Consider the following 20,627-nt stretch of genomic DNA (forward strand, 5'->3'; position numbering starts at 1 on the left):
CCCGACATACTCCGGCTCGTTAAGTTGTAAAGGTTTGTTGGCTTCTCAGTGTGCAGTCTTTCAAACCAGTGTCCTCTGATGATTGTGCCATAAATACATCTATGAATGGTTGTTACCCTTATGTAGCATCAATATACGTACGTTTGTCTAATGTAACCATTCACCCTTATCTACATTGTGGGGGCAACTGATTTTTGTTGTTATTTATAGCTGTTCATAAAACACCATCCCTAAAGTATCAGAAGTTCTCATTGATTTTTATTGGGGTGTGTGTGTGTGTGTGTGTGTGTGTGTGTGTGTGTCTGTCTGTATGAACTCCCTATATAGTACAATAACACATCCTTCTTTTTGTGTCCACCCAAAATATACAGAAGAGTATAACCTTAACGACGCTCACAGGTGTTTTCACTTATAAGCCTAATTAGACCTCCTCCCAGGTCAGTGGGTGTATACAAACTGCTTGATTGACGTCACTCTTACTCGCTTGATTGGGGAGAACAATGTACGCCCTTGTTTTTTATAGAAGGGCATGATACCCTGCATAGCTCCAACCAACTTCAGCCTGAGCAGAGGTCTAATCAGCCACATTAACAGAAATCACCTGCGTTGGTGTGCAGAGCTTTTAAAGCTGCTGTTAGAAATATGTTTTACATTAACAAAGGCTCAAATCGTTGCATTGTCATAGGAAAGAGGTTGCTAAAGATCACAAACCCTCAGACAATATTCACCCAACTCTGCAGTTCCCCTTAACAATAACACAGTGTCTTTTAGCTTATGGTTTTGGTTTTATGGCCTGCAACATTACCGTTTTGGGTCGCTCACACCACACTCATGAGTGTCGTTTTTGCCGGAAGCAGGACCTTGTTTTCTGCAAAAACGTTCTGAAAAACCCACTGTACTCTACCTCCCCAGCACTAAACGGCAGCCAGCGGACTATTGGATGAACATAGGGGAGCATTTAGCAGCTAAAGAACCAGATATTTTCCTCAGGAGTTGGTGCAGAGGAAAACTGAGCTAAAATGAGATAGAGTATCTAACTTGCATTCACCAGGTCGCGTAAAACTTCACATTGATGCTAATGTTTTCTGTGTCTGCTCAATTTGTGAATAAGCCACAGAAGGAAAAAGCACATAATGTGTTGAAGTCCAAGTGTATTCTACTGGGAGAGCAGAGCAGTGCAAAGGGGGGGAGAGGTAAATTTAGAACAAAGGTGATGCAGCTGCTTTTCACCTTTATGAACAACAGTTTACAATTTATGATAGCTAATTATTATTGTACGTTGGATGTCCTAGGACTTGGGTCTCTGAATGAATAGGCTGTATCCTATTGAAATTATTCTGCAAGTATTCAAAGGGGTGATCTGGGGTCTTAACATGTGGATAACACATAAGTAGTAAATATGCGATCTTTGTACATTTTAGTGTTGGGTTTTAGCAATTTACTAGCAGCTAAAAGATGACATGGCAAGTTTTAAATATCTTAAGAAAGACTTTATGAATACAGACAAAACAAAACTCATACCACCAGTATTGCAAAAAAAAAGGACAAACAAGAGTTCAAACATAAATGCAGTACTCTGTTAGTACTGATAAGCACCATTTAGCAGAAACCAGTGTTGCATAGTCAGTTTCTAGAAATCCACCAGAGTTGCATTTGCCTTCCAAGAGACATATTTTCCAGAGTGCGCAATCCCTAGAGGAAGGGTCAGAGTCAGTTCAGGTGATGGCCCACGTCCAACACACAGTATTCAGAACTTTCTTGGAAAGTCACATTTCGCTCCACACGTACAAATCAATGGTGCAATTTGTCTGACCTGAAGCTGTCCGGAGGAGGCAGGGCTATGATCCATCATAGGTGTACTTACTATCAATAATTGACATCGCTACCAAGGTTCATAGACATTTCATTTTCTGGAGTCGGAGCGACTCGGAGCTACAGAGAACTAAATCAATAGCACGCAATTGTTCCCAGTATGTCTTTTCAGCACAGTTTCTCTTGTTGCTTAAAAGTATTGTGCAAACATGCATATTGCTCAGTAAAATAATGCAATAGTAATTGTATAAACTGGATGAAATGTTCATATGTAAAGAGCTACTTTTATCGCTGAAAGTCCTTTGAAAAAACTGTGACGCACAGGAACTGGAAGCTACAGTCCAGAGCGATACAGCTTTATGCATCTGGATCTCGTGGTTGCCTAATTGTGACAAGGAGTGTCTCCAAAGCAGGGACTTTTCTGCTGCCTGCGGACAGCACAGATGGAGTAAGGTTTGGGCTGTAAGGTCATGCCCAGTTTGGGAGTGACACTTGGAATGCTTCCTGGAGGGAACTGAAGATGAAACCTCTGCAGCAAAGTGGTGAAGAAGAGGAACATCTCCATCCTGGCCAGCTGTTCGCCCAGGCAGCACCGCCTCCCTGAGAAAAAAGAAAGTTCTTTAATTTAGACTCTCTCCTACACACACATGCACAACAGCTGTCCTCAGAAATGCCCAAAAGACATTGGGGAACACAAACTCTCCATATGAGGGAACAAATGTGTTTGACTGGAGATTGTGGCTGCTCTTCTACATGCTATATGGGAATGTTCTGTGATAAAGACAATGAGAACAGGAACAAAATGAAAATCATGAATATATGCTTTAGCTGAAGTAAACACATTTGATGTTTAACAGATATTTCTTTTGAATTTTGGGGATTTTATGGATGCTTATCGGCCAATTGAACTGTGATCGTAGTGGACTATATAGAACATGACAATAGAGAAAGATAAGAAAATTTGTTTTTGGCTCCAATCTCAACAAACAGGATATTTATTTTATTTTGTCTTGTAATGCAAAGGTGGGTATGGCTTTTATGTAGATGGGATGTTGGTATGTATACATGACACATACAGTTTTACATTTCTATTTAATTTATAGGGGGACGTAGATTGCACTGAGATAAATTAAGCTGAAGACAGAATATAGTGTATTTAAGACCTCATTCCTGTCGATGCACATTCACGTGTGTCAGTTGAGTTTTATGTTTTGGTTTATGGCATGGCAGCATTTGATTTGAGGTCACCACTGACCTGGGACATACTGTGATTACCTGCCAGTTTCACTAATCAAAGAACCTATAGCCACAATCAATTTTATCAAGAGTATTGGAATCTTAAGAGAAACAGAGAGACTAACCCAAGGAGAATGGCAGGAAGGCCTCACGCCTCACAAAGTTACCATTGCTGTCCAGAAACCTCTGTGGTGAGAAAGCACCTGGATCGTTCCAGTACTTCTCGTCAAAGTGCACTGAATAGAGGTTTGTGATCACCATGGTGCCTTTGGGGATTGTGTACCCGTTGACTTTTGCATCCTGGGAGGTGGCACGGAAAATACCAAGGGGGACAATGTTGCAGAAGCGAAGGATCTCGTGCAGAACAGCCTCCACATAGGGCATCTTCTGCTTGTCCTCCCAGGTGGGTGCCCTCTCATTGGCCAGTACGCTGTCGATCTCCCTGTGCACCCTCTCTTTGAAGAGAAAAACAGATGGCATCAGGCATTTACTCATGCGGAACATTACATAAGCATTACATTTAGAGCAGCCTACAAACAGATGTCCATCAAATCTCTCTCTGGGTCAAATGTTCTCATATTGGGATGATGCTTCTACTATAACTGACCTTGTATATTGGGGTAGAGAGCCATGTACAGTATGGCCCAGCGCAGGGTATTAGTCGTGGTCTCTGTGCCAGCAATAATGAGCTCACCCACTGAATAGACGAGGTTCTCATAGGAAAAAGAGGAGCTGGGTTCTCCTGCGCTCCGCTCCAACTCATCCAAATAGGCATCAACATAGTGGCGAGGTACATGTGGCTCCCTGCCCTGTGAAAAACCCTTTATAACCTGCTGCAAGAAGTCGAACACCTCAGCAGCATTGCGGAACAGCTTCTGGTGTTTCCCAAAGGGCACATACTCAATCCAAGGGAAGGCGTTGTAGAGGAGGGCCCAGCCGCTCACTGCTAGCTCCACGTTTTCACTAAATATCTCGATCATGTGCTGGAAGTTGCGGTCGTCGTAAGTGAAACGCTGACCAAAAATGATCAGGTTGGTGATGTTGGACACAGCGTTGGTTACCAGGTGTTTGGGGTTAAAGGGCTTTCCCTTGTGTTCGTCAATGGCATCGACAAAGAACATGCACTCCTCTGAGATCTTTCTCTCAAACTCTTTCTGGCCACTGCCAAAGTAACGGAAAGAGTTGCAAGCCAGTTTACGGTGTTCAATCCAGCCTTTGCCATATTTACAATTGAGAAGCCCTTTGGAAAATGGAGAAAGAGGTAAAGCAGATGAGCTTATATCATGCCAACGGCAATGATTCAGATACTGTTGCATGATAAATAGTATGCACTGCAATCTTATGACATCATCTTACCACCCATTTTGGTCATTTTCTTGAATAAAGGCAGCGATGGGCGATCAGCAAACACCTCGCTTTGATGGTAGAGGCATTCCTTGACACAGTCATATCCAGTTAATACCACCGTCAGGATGCCTCCCAGGTCCAGACTGAAAATCTGAAAGGTACACATTGCGACATGAGCACTGTACTTTTGTTATTTGCACACATATCTGTGCAAATGAATGCCTCATGTCAAGATATGTGAGATTAATGCCACAATTGTAGCCATGATGTAACATTTTGCTTGTGTCCGCTCTTTGTCCAAACTGGGTTTTCATGAGCCAGTTAAACTTCCCTGCACCAGACAGTGAGTGAATAAGACAGACTCTGATCCATATTTTAGGTTGTCTCTCCATTTACAAGATATCCAGCTCTGCACTTAAATTATGTCTAACTTTAAAAAGCACAACTTGCCACCAAAAGAAACTCTGTGTGCTTTTTTGGGAGCCCCTGATTTTGTCGGTTATTCTCCTCCAAATGCTGCAGAAAAAATGTTAGGGCGAGTCTCTTTTGTTCGTTTCATGACTAGTTCCCAATGCGTGCGCGCGCGCGCGCGTGTGTGTGCATGCATGTGTGTGCATGCATGTGTGTGTCATGCAAGTCTGATCCTCTGGTATAAGGTCATGCACTGCACAGTTTGCTGAGTTTAAAAAGCACTGCAGTCATAAAAACGAGTCAGAGTCTTTACCTGTCCATGAACTTCGCTCTGCTTCTTGAGGAAGACGTGCGGCTCGGTGGCCAGAGATATAATGTTTCCTATCACAGGGATGGGAGATGGACCAGGAGGAAAGCCCGGTGGTCTTCTCTGCTTGACGAGCTGGCGAACCAGCAGAAAAGCGAGAAGGGCGACAGCCAAACAGCCCACACCGAGCAGAGCCTGTCCGCAGGACACCGGCACCAGAGATTGCGATTTAATTGAAACCATCATTCTCAAAAAAATCTCTCTTCCACCTCTAGACTACCTCTGCCGACTTTGGCTTCTCCTCAGAAGAACTGAAGCGCATATGTATCATCTTGCACACTGTCTATCCCCCGCCTCTAAAGCAAAGATTGGCCAGAAAAGTCCGTGTCAACTACTAGTGAACTCTGTTATGCTCTTGATCAATAAGCCGGATCAGGAGGCTATAGGTTGGAGTTTTGGGCAGCTTTTAATAAACAAACAGAGGGGGAAACGCACCATAAAAGTCACACGGTCACACTGCACTTAATCCAAAACTTTAGCCTAAAGTTGAAAACATGCTGAGACATGGAAGTTGTAAAACGTTCAAACAAACAGACGAGCTTTTTTATGCTTAAATAACACGTGCACGAGCAGTAGGCAGACTGTCATCAAACATGTAAGTATGATCACATTAAATATAACATATTAGCCTATAGTAGGAGAGACTGGGCTGGATTAAACCGGTGGGCACAGAGCCACCCATTGTTTTAAGGAAATCACAGACAAAAATGCAGACACAGTCTGGAGGCAGCTCTTCCAGTAGGGAGGTGCTGCTTCCTGGGTCCTAAAAAGGAGAAAGAACAACAGTAGCAGAACAGTTTAAAAGTCAAATAGGAAAGGCAATTATGGTAAAGAACTCCAGTGTGATGTTTGACTGTCTAAGCAAAGGGGAAATCTCTCAGATGCAATTAAAATATTTAGAGATGATGCTTAGTCAAAATACATATAATAAGTATCATAAACTTGTGTTTGCAACAGATCTTATTTTCTGTGTGAGGCTAACTTCTGGGGTTGGCTTACAAAATACATCATCCCTGCAATATTTTACTTCATTTGGCAGCTGAATGAATTTTCTCGCTAGATTTAGTGACTTTTAGATTTAGTGACTAGTTGGTTTGCAACACTAGGGTGGATTTTTCGGTTGGATACTTTTTTCAAATTATTCCATCATTACCAACCCTTGCTTTTATGTTCAGTATGTTGTATAGACCATGTTAAAGTTTGAGGTAGACATGTATTTCTGGGAAGTGGAGTTTGACATTATGTCAATGGATAAATTAGCTTTGGCTTAATTCAGACCGCAAATAAGCTATAAATGAAGAAGAAAAAATAAACATGGTAATGACTTCTTGGGTGTTCAGTGGGACAGCTAATTAACATACTTACAAGCTATTATGACTACTGAACCCACCTGTTAATCTTAAACGTTTAATATTAACAAACTAACGTTCAGTAAGGTTCAAATAATATTTTCCTTCCCTCAAATAATAATTAATTTGTGTTCTGTGGTGGAGTGACCTCTGCTCGCAGGAGGCCGCGGACCTCTCGCTCTTTCGTTGTTGTTTGAGCAACAAAGTCACGCTAAGAAAAAATCAGCTGGATCCCGGCTTACAATAAAAAAGTATTTATAATTCACAAATGCTAAAAGACAATTACAAACTGAATTACACTGTCGACAGTAAGGAATCGCGAAACCGAGTTCAAAGACTCCCCCCCCCCCCCCCCCCCCCCCCCCCCCACCGGCCTACAAACGCCAGTTCACAGTAAAGAGGATCGCCAAGAACTGAATTACATCTCTCCGAACAATGTTTTTATACCCAAAAGTCAGTAGTTTACTTTCAAAAGTCCGTTATCAGCTTTGTGATTGGCTGGAATCTGATTGTCTCCTCCTGTCCTCGGACAATGCTCTCCATTGGTCTAAGTGATCCGCATAATGTCTGAATAGTGTCCTCTGGTCCGACCTGTCCTCCTCCTCATAAAACAACATGTACCCGACCCCCCATGTTTTCTTAGGGCTGTCTTCATCTACATCTCTGTTTGATCAATATATCTCCTTCCCCCATTGTTAACACCTTACATTCCTGAAGTCAGCTCACCAAACTCATCTCATCATTATCATACAGTTGTTTTCGGATCTGAAAAGCTTGTTTCAAAGGTCTCTCTCTCTTTCCCTCAAAACATTCAGTAACTGTATTTTATAGTTTGATACATAGAATGATTATACTTTTATGATTTAACACTTTTCCAAACAAACATGTTATAACATTATATCCACCCACTAGGAGTGATTATTAAACACACTAACATTGCTTTTTAACTTTAAATTCTTCACAGTTCACTGTTCCATCTGTGTGTAGTGGTCAAAGTAACTATTGCTTAGGGTGAGCTTTTTAGAAAAAAAAAATCAAATTTTCAGAGCTAAAGATAAACCAAATGAACAAACAAACCCAAGCAAACCACCCACCATGCTACTGGGAGGAGAAGCAAGAGAAGCAGGCCCAGAGGATTTTTACAATATAATAGATATAATAATAGATATCATCAACTTGCTGTATTGGCCTACTGTCCACAAGGAAATGTGGCTTTCCAAAATGTAATTGTGTGAAAACATTTAAAAGATTATTTTTGTTATTCTAAATCCATTGCTTTAACAATATAGTGGGAGAGTATTTTTCAGTACACACACATGTGAGGAGGAGCCATTGACAACTTTCTCAACACAGAGGCAGGAAAAAATAATACACAATACCGCCACAATAATACAACTTCTAAGTGTTTATTTCTGCATGATTCTCACTGTCTTGAATTGATTTATGTTTTGGTATGTTCATCTAGTTTATTTTCTTGTTTAAACATTCTATTACAGTTTCAACTCTTTATATGAATGGGTCTGTTGCCAATCCTTCCCAGCTTAGTTCAAATGATCAAATGAACAAAAAAGTGTCTGAGTTCATGCATCAAAGCGCTGATTTGCACATTTTTAAAAGCATTTCAATGCCTCAGTGTTTTTACAACTAGTGGGTTTGATGAACTACAGTGTTAGTGTATGTTTTACACTGTGCTGGCCCCTAATTTCTAATATTTCTTGACACTAGTTTCAACTCCTCTTTTGTTTGTCAAAATGGATTCATCGAAGTAAATGAAGAGTAAGCACATTTTTGGTGTTACCCTGTTTTTTTTTATAAATAAACTTTGCCCCAGAAAGCTGCTCCAGTTTCCTTGACCCAAACAGATTGAAGGTTAGGTCATGCAGAGGTTGAAGGCTAACCCAGGCACCACATTCCAAACGTGCTTTTGTTGTGTGTTAGACTTTTCAAACCTGTTGGCTAAAAACTGCAGGACTGTGCATGGATGTTCTAAAAACAGGTAACAATTTTTAATACATACATAAAACTGTAGGACAGTGTTTTTTCTTGCCAAATAAGTTGGAATATTTGCCAATATATTATACATAATCCCTTTTATTCACTTTACATGTATTTATTAATTCACTTACTGTTTTGCCTACAGGTTTTTGCTATATGGTCTGTAGATGGAAGTTGAGAACGGATAGAGCTTGCAAGGGTTAACCCAATAAACTATCATCTCATTAATGGGGTTTTAAACTATAAACAGTTTGCACTTTTGTAGAACCATGCTCTCCATGCTGCTGTGTGATCAGTTAAACTTGACTGGCTCCTCATTAGACATGAAGTTGTTTACCCAGCCGTTCCTTCCTGCTGAGGCAGCTGGTAAGCTTTTTTTCTTAGATGGCCTCTATAGACCTCTCCCAATCATTCATATTTGTTAGGGCTACCTAATGAGGACATTCTTGCAAATTACTTCTTTGCTTCCTGCCAGCTCCAGAGACTCAAAAGCTATTCTGGAAGCGTTAAACACATCTGTCAAATTTAATCAAATAACCATGTTCTCACTGTTGCATTATCTTGTTAGCGGTTGAATTAATCAAAACGCCAGCGACACGACGAGTGTCCAGGTGGTTAACATTGACCATATTTTGGCATAGATTCAGAAAAAAACAAGCAGAACCAGGTTTATTACAATTTTTTTTTGACATAATCACGACAGCTTCTACTAGGCAATGTCAAGTATATACAGGTGTATTATGAGGAGCAACAAGGCAGGAAACGCTGAACCTGGAAGGAAAAAAATAGGAGGAAAACAGGAGGACATAAATATTATTAGGTTATGTCAGGTGTGGCACTTCATTTTTACTTCTCGACCCCAAAAAATGTATCTAATCTGGAAGAAAAATTAAATAAATAAAAATGAAATAATAAAAAATAACCCTGATGATGTCACCAGGGCTTGAGACAGAAAGCCTCAACTACAAATTGTAGTTGAGGCCCCCCCCCCCACACACACACACACAGTATACATATTGTGTGATGATACCTAACCCTATCCTGGGATAATTGTATTAATTTCCTGATAAATGTATGGGATTTTGTGCATTTACTGTATGTGTGGTAGAACAGCATCAGTCTATACATTATAAGGCCATTGGAAGATTGTTCTTCCTGTTTAGCTAAACTGTAGGGCATTGTGTGGCATGTTTGTTTGGGTGGGTCTCTTGTCTACTGTGGTTCTACAGTAAATTATTTACTATCCGGATGACTGGAATTATCAAGTGCATGAAGAAAAATCGAATTACAGACCTTCCCTGGTAATACTAATGCTGTCCAGAACCTCTTTTTTTTCCTACAACGTAATGAAAATGGCAGGAAGATCAAGAGGTCTTGTAATCCCTCTGCAACCACCGGCCAGGTGTTTAAATGTTATTCTCGGTTTGGTCAGCTTTCTAATGGAGAGCAGCAGGTGTAAGTCCCTTTGCTAATGGATACTTCATCTCATGTTTGTAATTCCATGAGCAAGGAATGAGGGTGATTTCATGTTCTTTGTGAAGGTGCAGAGACCGATCTGTAAACTGTTTTCAGGCCCTTCACTTCCATTAAAGGTTTTCCACACAGTTGCTATTTGTTCTCATCATTGCCCTGTGTTCACAATTTCACTGTATTGTTTTAACACATTGTGGTCAAGCCAAAGATAATTTTCCACAACATGGACAATAAAGTTCCTCATCAACTAACTAACTTGTTAATTTTCTGCTTCCTCCATTCAGACAGTTCCAGCGTAGGTTCAGAAGTCATCCATCCAACAATGCAACAATTGCTTTATTTTCACACTCAAAACACTTAAAAACTTGCTACTTTAGGACTGAACCAAATAACTCATCCCCAAAGTGCCGTCCATCTATTTGTGTCTATGAACCACTGTCTATTTGTGTCAATCAGGTCCTGATATCAAGAAAAAGATTCTTACTTACAACCTGGCAATTGATTTCATCTTAAAAGCCGACAGTAGTGCAAATGGAGTCACATTGACATTTCCAGCCATTTTTAATGGATCTGTTTTGCTTAGGTGAAATGAGTGGTCATGCTAAGGTATTCCTGCAGATCAGGTACCACAGTATTATTTTGGTGCTCATTTTTGTGTGAAGCTGTCTCTGCCTGGTGAGACTGCTCACTTCCCAAAACAGTTGTAGACTCTTTTCTAGTTTCACAAAAAAAATAATTCTCTGAGCTTCTCTTCCTCTCTTATTGAGGAGCTGTCTACATTCTTGGACAAGGAGCATTTTTTTTTTTATTTCTAGCTCGTATAATATCAAAACTTACTCAATGTTCAGCTTGCCTTCTAACATTCAACACTAGCCTGGAGGCTTAGGAGGGTGAAAATTCAGAGGACTTATGTACACTTCACCTCACAATGATCCATATACAGAGATGGGCAGTATTTCTATTACTTGTATTTGAAATACATATTTCAATTACTTTTGAGTATTTTGTAATTTGTAAAAAATCTAACATAATTTGTAACAAAATACTTTAGAGTGGAGTAATTTTGTATTTAAAATACTCAAAATACTTTCTCCACAAATCAAAAAACAGTTCACATTTCAGTCTTCAGATCTTCAAGTTCAACAGATTGTCTGTCAAGGTAAATATTGTATCTGAGTGTGACAGATGTCAACTAGCTTGATGTATAATGTATGTCTGGGTCTGGCTACATAGCCTATTGTACATACATGGTGATGGTTATAATATCAAGCTAGCGATCAATGCTAACATGCTAATGCACGCTGTCTAGGCTAGTGCATAGCCAGTGTTTAGCAAGTTAACTTATCAGTGGAGTAGCTAGCTATAGGAAGAGGGAGATTGGGAGCTTGTATGTTCATGATCACCTTATCAAGAGACGTCTGACCATCTAACCTCACTGTATTACAAGTTATGCTGCTTCTCAATGTGAATGTCATAATGCCATATCAATTACTGGCAGATAATATAGTTCACAGTTAGCCAGGCTATGACAGTAGATGTCCATTTGTTAAAAAAAAACAAAAAAACAAAAAAATATCCAATTAATTTGATTTAAAATACATATTATGAAAGTATTCTTAGTTTTATTATTTCATACATTCTACAGTTGGCCAGGTGGACAACATGTCTCAGTACAGTAATTTATTTAGGCTCTTTGTGTACAACTGGTTTTAATTCTATATTTTGCTTTTATAGTATACATAGGCCTACTGTGTGATGCTATTCATATGTGATGACTATTTTGTTGTTGATACAAAGCCAAAGTTTATGGGCTGTCAACCCTCCTGTTATGTTCCGGGTCAAATTGACCCGTTTCAAAGTTTGAAAATCTAGAAAAAATATTTGAAAGTACTTTTTCTGTATGAAACTTATTCTGCTTACCTTATTTAGTGTAATGCATTTGCAACCACCCCCTGCAGGTTTCTATAACAGAGATGATGTTCGGGTCAATTTGACCCGGCAGTGAAAATGGAGGCTATATCAGAAGTGTCAAGTTTAGACCATTTCTTTCTTTGAAAACGTGAGACAAAGTATTTCTTACTCCCTCCCACCATGTTTCACCTCATTTCTCACACACACACACACACACACACACACACACACACACACACACACACACACACACACACACACACACACACACACACACTCTTTCTCACTACCCCACCTGTGCGAGAAATACAGATAATATTTTGACGGGAACCTTTTATAAACTCCACCCACACTTAGCAGGGGAGGGTTGCTTGAGAGCCCTACCAACATTACACTCTGCAGATGCATACAACACAGCAGAATACTGTAGGACAACATGAGCAACAGAAACAAAGGGATGACAGCCCTGGAGGTTCTGGAGCACATCCTTGATCATGATGGTGAAATAGAGGAGGATGTGTCTGAAGATGAAGACCATCTTGAGGTCAATTCAGATGATAATGGCACTGATTATGAACCATCAGATGAGGAAACGAGGAAATGAGGAAACACAATCACACACACACACACACACACACACACACACACACACACACACACACACACACACCTCGTTCATTGTGCTCATATCTTGTTCATTTTTGTTTCTTAACACTATAAATGAACATAAATGAAGTTTACTTTCAATACAAATCGTTTTGTATTAATTTGCCTTGATTTTGAGTGAGCGGGTCAATATGACCCTGAACAGCAGAGGTGTCTCATCTCTATTTATCTACATCACCCCATGAAAAAAAGAAAGTTTCAAAATGTACAAAAAAATTAGAAATAAATACATGTTATGGTAGACTAATGCAATTTATATCTAGGTTTTTCCAAAATACCAAAAAAAAAATGTTTGAACATGTATTTTTCATGAAAACGAATGAGTTATCCTAATTGAACTATGATCTATGGAGGGGTGAATAACTCCATTCCACTAAATACTGATTGCATTGTTAGTAATGGAGTTGGTGATGAGGTACAAACTATATTTATTAGGATCTTTTGGTGTCTGACCACTTTTGGATGATTAAACATGCACCGGGTCAAATTGAACATTATGGCTGTACCTAAAAAACAATACATAACACAAAAAGAATATATGTATATATATATATATATATATATATATATATATATATATATATATATATACAGACACACACATAATCAATCAAGTTGTCTTTTATTAGCTTTGCTTAGTTACATAGTTACACTGACATTCTGTGACTGTTCTTCCTTTTTGTGGGGTTCACCAGAGCTTTGTGAACATTATATAGCCCAAACCTGAATGCTCTGCTATACCAAATTGTGAGGATCAACGGATCAAATCACATTTTGATGTATTTTTGCCCATCTCTGTCCATATATATGCTCAAATTTCCACAATCCTCATGTACCAACTTAAATATTTAATATACAGCATATAGCCTAACTGTGGTATCATTTCAGCTGATTATCAACTCTTGCTCCCTGTTTGAAAAAAATGCAAGATGTTGATATAAGTGAGCTTTAAAGGGAAATTCTCTTTGAGACTTTTTATTCCCAGCCAAGAACAGTGGTGCTTCTCTCTGGGAGAAGACACGTTCACACACTGACTCAGCTGAGACTGATGAGCACTGCACTGAGCATAACACTGCCCTCTCTGTCATGAATGCTCTCCTGTGTTGCAATTAATTTTTCAGGCCAATTCGTGCCAAACTTTTGGGATTGTGAACAGTGTGAGATAATTGCATTCTTGACAATACACTTTTCCCCTTGGAATGTAATTTCTCTGCCTCAACTCGTGTCACTGATCAGAGCAGGCCGTGGTGAACCAAGGCCTGGGAGCAGCTCGAGTGCAAAACAATGTGGAGAGTATTTACTTTTACAGACTCGTGTAAGACGGCTCTTGTCATGGAGGAAGATAAATCCCTCTCATCGGAGTTGGAGAAATGGTTAGCGCGACATTTAACTCGTGTCTTTATAATCATTTTGGTGAATTTGCAAACAGTAAGATTGTTTGAGCACTGACATCCAAAATCGGTGTACTAGCTCATGGTTGTCTATCTTCACATATCTGCTGTACTGGGTTGACATTCCATGAGAAGCTGGAGATGAACAGTTAACTAAATATATGCACTTCAGACTTCTTTGCAAGGTAATCAAATGAGACAACAATCATTAAATGTGTTTATTGTTGGAATCTCTTGCTCTAAAGTCTTAAGTCCTCCATGAGCAGTTTCTGACATCATATGGAGCTGTTGGAGACTAATTTAGGGCTTCTGGTATAGAGCCTGCAGGTCTGCTCAATAGTACTAAAAGGCTCATCCACACTAATGAGTTTCCTTGTGATGCAAAAACTAACTGGGAGGCAGGGTGCTTTATGATACATCATCCAATATTGTTACATAAGGGGAATTACAAGATGGCCAGAGACCAACAGTACATTAATTAGCTCGAAGAAACCGGATGGACACTACTGAATTCTGTGGAAAGGTTTAGTTTATCTATGGACACTATTCCCATTCAAGAAAGGCATTATTTTATCCAATTGTATATAAATTATGAAAATGCACAGGATCAGAACAGTCAGAAAAAATCTGAAATAGAATTTGATGCAGAGACATGGGAAGTTAAAATCTACATTGTGCTTTTGTGCTTCGGAAATTGACACCAAGGTTAACTGAAGTCTAGATCTAACAACAAGTTGGATACAAATTACTCTGGTATTTACAGACACACTTCTAAATTTTTCAGCAGTGTCAAATTGGGCAATATTATATTGAAACATTCAAATTGTAAATAATTTGGCTGTTAGATGACATACTGATGAACAGTTGAGCCATGCGCTTGACCTTTGACCTTTTTTTTCTATCTGGTAATTTGTAATGAAACATGAATCAATTGTGGACATTCACTGTCTTCGTAAATGTGATGAATCTTGTCCCCACTGTATGTGAGTGAGAGTAGGTAGTGCACACCTTTGGATCTCATGCCTCTTATTAGCCCTAACCTTGCTCATCTTAACCACTTGAAGATGAAATGGCCCAACATTAAAAATCACATTGAATCACATATCAATTCACATATTTCAATAACGGAGGCAATGGTGATTTATGTTTAAATTCTCTGACCATTTTAATTAAAACTAACTATGACAGTGAGGCTTTGCTTTCTCATTGAAATACGTGGCAGTTTTTTGTGAATTAAACACACCGATGACCATATATTGATGCCACGCTCTTTTACTGGCTTGCTGAAAGTGACGTAGCACTTCTGATTGGCTAGCAGTTTGAGGTAAAACATTTGACTGGCCAATAGACTATGACCACTTAATAAAGACACCCATGGGGGACATATATACAACCCGGCACTGTAAGGAGTGCTCAGCAGATTCACAAGTGAGACTATCATTGAATTTCTCAATTACTAGAAGATTTATTATCTCACGGTAAGTATTGATAAAAGACTGTTTTTTTAGTTGATTGTTGAAATTATGCTGTCACTGTTAAATATCAGAAGATGTGGTTTTTGGAGAAGATGAGGACTTAGTAGACTGGATAGCCACCTGTACTGGTGGATACTAGGTGCTAACAGTGGGGGGATACAGCTTTGCTGGTTTGATGATGTTTTACTATCTATGATAGGCTGCAGCTAATTCTGCTAATGGACAGAGCTGCTGTTATAGTTGCTGGCAAAGCTTCCAGTGTCATTATATCACCAATAACTCTTCTAACTGCCTTCGCAAGTTCAGTGGCTCTAACAGTGAGGGTGTGTAAGAGAGAGAGAGAGAGAGAGAGAGAGAGAGAGAGAGAGAGAGAGGGAGAAGATTCATAGCAGTGCATGCACTAGATGAGTAAGTCCTCACTAATAAGAAATCATGTCTACTTGAATCAAATGTTGTGGACATTTTAAAAACTTTTCCTTGTAACAATTTTGATTACCTTGTTTGTATTCTATTTGTTTTTCACAGGGAATCATGATAATGCTGAAACTCTGGAATCTCCTTCTTGCCTATGCTCTGATCAGTTGTCAGATGTACGTCTCACAGGCAGCTCCATCCAGGTGAGAGTTATGGCATTATTCCATAAAGAATAAAGTATATTAACCTTGCAAAAAACATTGTGATTATTTGAATTATGTTAATTTGTTTTAATGCGTTCAAAACTATATCTGCAGAACAGTTTTCCTTGTTTACCATAACTAATCAAATATGTTTGATTTTTTATCTATAAACTTAATTTCCTCAAAATCCCAAAGATCAGTTTGCAAGCTTATAGATGTAAAAATGCCACTAAGTTCATGTTAGCTTTTGAAATGAATGAAACCAATGTTGTAGAACCGGAGAGATTACTTAATCAAATGTTTATTTTCAGAACTAGTAAGGAGTCAATGTCAGATGGAGTCACACTATCGAATGATGATGCCCAAAGGTTACTCAGAGCTATCAAGGAGTTCATGCAGATAACTTCAGATGAGCAAGACCACCAAGCAGCTGATGGAAACAGGTATGGCTTTTATTATTTGTAGGTATTATCGTAGTATAGTTAACCCTGATTATAATACAGTTTAATAAAGGCTGTGGTATCTATCTATCTATCTATCTATCTATCTATCTATCTATCTATCTATCTATCTATCTATCTATCTATCTATCTATCTATCTATCTATCTATCTATCTCAGCAACATATAACACTCTTTTGTTTATAAGCCCAACAGCTCCAACTTTGGTCTTTATTGTTTTTTATCAAGGTATATAGTGAAATTCATGTAAAACTACACTTTGTCATAATCCCTTAATGCATGGACTGCAGTTAGGAATTCATCCATCCATTTATTCAGTATAATAGTAAATGATGTGCCTGAAAGAAAGGGTCCTTGTCATAAAACTGAAGATAGCATGATGTCAAAGAACAGGAGAGGACATGCATGATAGATTTCATAGTAACTGAACATGCATAGCATGACAACTCAACTACAATGAGATATCTTCATAAGCTTGTTAAATCTGTTAGCATGCATTTCAAATATTAATTTAACGCATGCCATTTTAGAGCATCATGCATGTAATTATTAATATTTATGTGCATGCCACAGTTACTGTAAGCCTGTTTCTGCATGTTTGTCTCTGTTCCTAACAGCTTGGATAGACCCATTTCTAAGCGCTGCACCGGCTTAAGCACTTGTGTGCTGGGCAAACTCTCCCAGGATATTCACAAACTCCAAACCTATCCCCGCACCGACGTAGGAGCAGAGACGCCTGGCAAGAAGCGAAGTCTCTCTGAGCAATATGAAAACTACGGCAACTCATACAATTAAAACTCTCGTTTCCAGCCCACTCTATTCTTCTGTCTGTCTGAGTTAACGTTGGCTTGTTCATCCAGCTCTGTTTCCATTCACAAGACTGCTGATGCATGTGGATCCTATTTGTCTGACTAACTTCATAGAAACAGCCTTGCTTTAATTTTCCACTGGCAGGCATTAGATTTTGACAGAGACTTGAAAGCTCCAAAAATGGTGTTACTAAGGTAGTTCTGTACAATACAATACAATGTAGAAACAGTTAAAAACCTTTCCAATTATTTTTCTCTTCATAGTAACCTGGTTTTAATAAATTCATCTTTTACATGGAAGTTGTTTTTAATTCATTCGAGACTGAAAACATAGGTTGTACATTATTCATTGAATAAAACATGAAAGGAGAAAAGGGTAAGCATGCCTATAATGCACACACAATTATTGGAATCATTTCCTGTTTTTTGTATTTCCATTGTGTTTAATTTGTTGTTGATTCTAAATAATACTGTTAAACGTGTGTCATTCAGATGTCTGAGTATCGTACTGTGATAAACTGTGTTCACCATCTTTTCTATTCTTGCAAGTAATGCAACAGCACAGAAGCGGGCATGCAACACTGCCACCTGTGTAACCAGCCGCTTGGCTGACTTCCTGAGTCGGTCAGGAGGACTGGGACACAGCAACTTTGTTCCCACCAACGTGGGTGCCCAGGCGTTTGGCAGACGGAAGCGGCGCGGCCCTGTGTGAGCACAAGAGCAGATACATGGTATGTTAGCACTCATTGAAGCATATAGTGTAGATAAAGTACAAGAGAGCGAGTTGAACAAAATCATTCAACTTTACGGATGTGTGTAACCTGTACCATTATGTATATTACAATTGGAATTGTGAAATTTGGGTACCTACATTTGAAATTTCTTGAAATTAGATATAACAATCAATTATGTTAATTATTTTGTTACGTATGGAGGTTCACAAGTTACTCTTAATGGTCATTTATGTGCCACACGCTCACCAAACCTGATTTGCGTACAGCGAAAAAAAGTTATTGACTCAGTGTGTATGAACTTTATAAAATAGTGTTTATTGTGATTGATCCCTGTGGCCAAAAAGGTCTTTTACAACTAAGGAACTTTGATACCCGTGTTTCTTACTTTCTGTAGCTCTCTACTGTCAATCTATGAAATAAAGCTTTTCTTTCTAAAAGTTGATCTTTTTTCTATCCTCTCTTTGGCTCTTTAGGAACGACTGCCTCCTTTGAGTGACAAACCTGCATCATCATCTACCTGCAAACACTTGGATGAACATATATAGTAGGCTGTTTTTCACAAATGTGGACTGATCTGACTTGTTTTCAGAAAGTTGTCAGTATTCATTCTTTGTCTGTGCTTAAAAACAGAGAAATAACTAGATATTGGTGTCATCGTCATCAAGAAAAAAAACAAAAACTAAACTTAACTAAACAATTTTTTTTCCTTTGCCTAGAGGGATGACAATGTGTTTGTCCCTGTCTTTGGTTGTAGTCTATTATTCTGACTTGTATCAGCATGACAGTGAGGTGAACTGGAAGTCTGATATTGAATGTCTGCACTACGCACAAAACCTTCAACAACTATGACTGTCTTGTGCCTTGATGTAACACGTCATTAGATTTCATTATAGTGCACAATACAAGGGTGAAAAATGTACTCATGATTCTAAATATTGTAATAACCGTGAATTGAAAGCCGGAATAAATTGTATTTTAGCTACATTAGGCTTTCATGTCTGACTGTGTTTTTGTTTTATTGGGTGATATAAGCTGTAAACCATACTTGGTTTTCCAGCAGCACTATCTATTCATTTCAAAAAGGTTCATATAATGTGTTATGAGAAGCAATGCCATCAAATCATGCAGTTTATGATATTCACTTATGGAAATACGCCACATTGCATTCACTACACATGAGTAATTGAACCTTAAAGAATATTTCTTTACGACAACTTTGTGTGCTGTAAACTGTTATTTGATAATATTTTGTTATGAGATACAATGGTGAACATGTTACTGACATCTCAACACACTTTCAATACCTGGCTCATTTTGCCCTCCAGTGGTCACAATAAGTCACAGCTTTTTCATTGGATGTGGAGTCTCTCGAGAACAAGGGGTGTGCTCAACTTCTCCTGCAGCATCACATGTTTTCTTGTAAAGTTTTTATATTGTTTCAGTAAAAATCCATTTGAAATGTTTCAATTTACTTTCTGGAGCTTCTTCGCATACAAGTAGAGCAGCTGTTCAGGGTATTATTTTACAAAAGTTCCAGAGTGAAAGACTCATCAATCAATACTGCAATGTAATTGGGTCTATTAGCACATTAGCTAACAAAGATAATACTTGGACATCATTAGGGTACTATGTGAAACCAGTGCTTTTAGTTGCCTAAACTAAACCATACCATAAACATTTATATTAATAAATATTTATTTTTGTTGTGATCTTTCCCTATCTTTTAACCAAACAGAGGTATGTTCCATACTATCTTTGGGCCTCTTGTCAGGAACTTAGCTTAGTTTAGATAACATTGTCTAGTATGGTGTTATTTTATAAAATGATATTGATAGAAGTGTTGTGATATAGTCTGCTATTTTTCAAGGGAAATCAATTGAGAGACTGATTATGAATAAACTCTCCAGACAGGGAGGTGTGTTGTTGGCAGATCCACCAAAGTGAATGCCTGATAAATACATTTTAAGACATTTGTAAAAATGTAAACAAATAAAAAAGTATCCTATGTGCAGTGTGCACACATTTTGTGCTGTAGCTTTTAAATGCCAATAGAATAATTCATAATATATGTATACCTATTTAGCTTAGAATATGGACAAACTCCCCCTGGGATGCATAACTTCTTATATACAGTCTATTAAGTCTATTAAATGCCTGATGTAAATTAGGCAACACTCTTGGAGGAGACTTAGTTAAAGGAGAAGGCTACTCCATCATTTTAACATGGCACTCCTATAAGGTTGTGGGATTCACAATGGACAGAGGAAAAGACCAAGAAGATCAATGCAGAACCAGAAATATCATCTGTTTTATTCTATGTATTCTTCTTCCTTATGAAAACCTGCTGCCTACATCACCCATAATGCAACTCGACTCAGTGCATTCAACAGTAGAGATTCAAAAGTGTTATACCAAGATAAAATAAGAGAATCCTTTATTAGTCCCACAGCGGTGAAAGTAGTAACTTCTAACCCCCGCCCCCCGCCACAAAGGGCCTTATACATTTTTCACATAGGCCTATGCACCTGTATAAACAAGTGTGTGTGTGCGTGCGTGTGCGTGTGCGTGTGAAT

The 20,627-nt window shown here is 38.7% G+C and overlaps 2 protein-coding genes across 4 annotated transcripts; one reads left to right on the forward strand and one right to left on the reverse strand.

The window, feature by feature from the left end:
• Window positions 1-1,519: 1,519 nt before the first annotated feature.
• Window positions 1,520-5,356, reverse strand: cyp2r1 (cytochrome P450, family 2, subfamily R, polypeptide 1). Its single transcript, XM_068730554.1, has 5 exons — window positions 5,120-5,356; window positions 4,405-4,546; window positions 3,656-4,288; window positions 3,174-3,503; window positions 1,520-2,412 (listed from the first exon to the last, which is right to left on the reverse strand). The coding sequence occupies exons 1-5, from the start codon at window positions 5,354-5,356 to the stop codon at window positions 2,195-2,197; spliced, it is 1,560 nt and encodes a 519-aa protein (XP_068586655.1). The 3' UTR covers window positions 1,520-2,194.
• Window positions 5,357-15,353: 9,997 nt separating this feature from the next.
• calca (calcitonin/calcitonin-related polypeptide, alpha) lies at window positions 15,354-19,211 on the forward strand. 3 transcript variants are annotated; one of them, XM_068730640.1, is made up of 5 exons: window positions 15,354-15,436; window positions 15,959-16,050; window positions 16,362-16,493; window positions 17,870-18,051; window positions 18,528-19,211. In XM_068730640.1, the coding sequence occupies exons 2-4, from the start codon at window positions 15,965-15,967 to the stop codon at window positions 18,030-18,032; spliced, it is 381 nt and encodes a 126-aa protein (XP_068586741.1). In that variant the 5' UTR covers window positions 15,354-15,436; window positions 15,959-15,964; the 3' UTR covers window positions 18,033-18,051; window positions 18,528-19,211. The 3 variants fall into 3 exon arrangements, with proteins under 3 accessions (XP_068586741.1, XP_068586739.1, XP_068586740.1); XM_068730638.1 differs by lacking the exons at window positions 17,870-18,051; window positions 18,528-19,211 and adding an exon at window positions 17,129-17,823; XM_068730639.1 differs by lacking the exons at window positions 15,354-15,436; window positions 17,870-18,051; window positions 18,528-19,211 and adding exons at window positions 15,749-15,841; window positions 17,129-17,823.
• The last annotated feature ends 1,416 nt before the right edge of the window (window positions 19,212-20,627 follow it).

This window comes from Cebidichthys violaceus, unplaced genomic scaffold, assembly GCF_023349555.1.
Source record: "Cebidichthys violaceus isolate CVI_PGR_0920_01 unplaced genomic scaffold, fCebVio1.0.p SCAF_5, whole genome shotgun sequence".
In the NCBI taxonomy this organism is placed as follows: Eukaryota; Metazoa; Chordata; class Actinopteri; order Perciformes; family Stichaeidae; genus Cebidichthys; species Cebidichthys violaceus.

Coding starts and splice junctions, on each gene's coding strand:
- cyp2r1 (XM_068730554.1), bottom strand. CDS start 5,356: ATGGTTTCAATTAAATCGCAATCTCTGGTGCCGGTGTCCTGCGGACAG. Junction 4,289..4,404: donor GAAAATGACCAAAATGGGTG/GTAAGATGATGT, acceptor CATTTTCCAAAG/GGCTTCTCAATTGTAAATAT. Junction 2,413..3,173: donor CTTCCTGCCATTCTCCTTGG/GTTAGTCTCTCT, acceptor CTTTTTTCTCAG/GGAGGCGGTGCTGCCTGGGC.
- calca (XM_068730638.1), top strand. CDS start 15,965: ATGATAATGCTGAAACTCTGGAATCTCCTTCTTGCCTATGCTCTGATC. Junction 16,051..16,361: donor TCACAGGCAGCTCCATCCAG/GTGAGAGTTATG, acceptor GTTTATTTTCAG/AACTAGTAAGGAGTCAATGT. Junction 16,494..17,128: donor CAAGCAGCTGATGGAAACAG/GTATGGCTTTTA, acceptor TGTTCCTAACAG/CTTGGATAGACCCATTTCTA.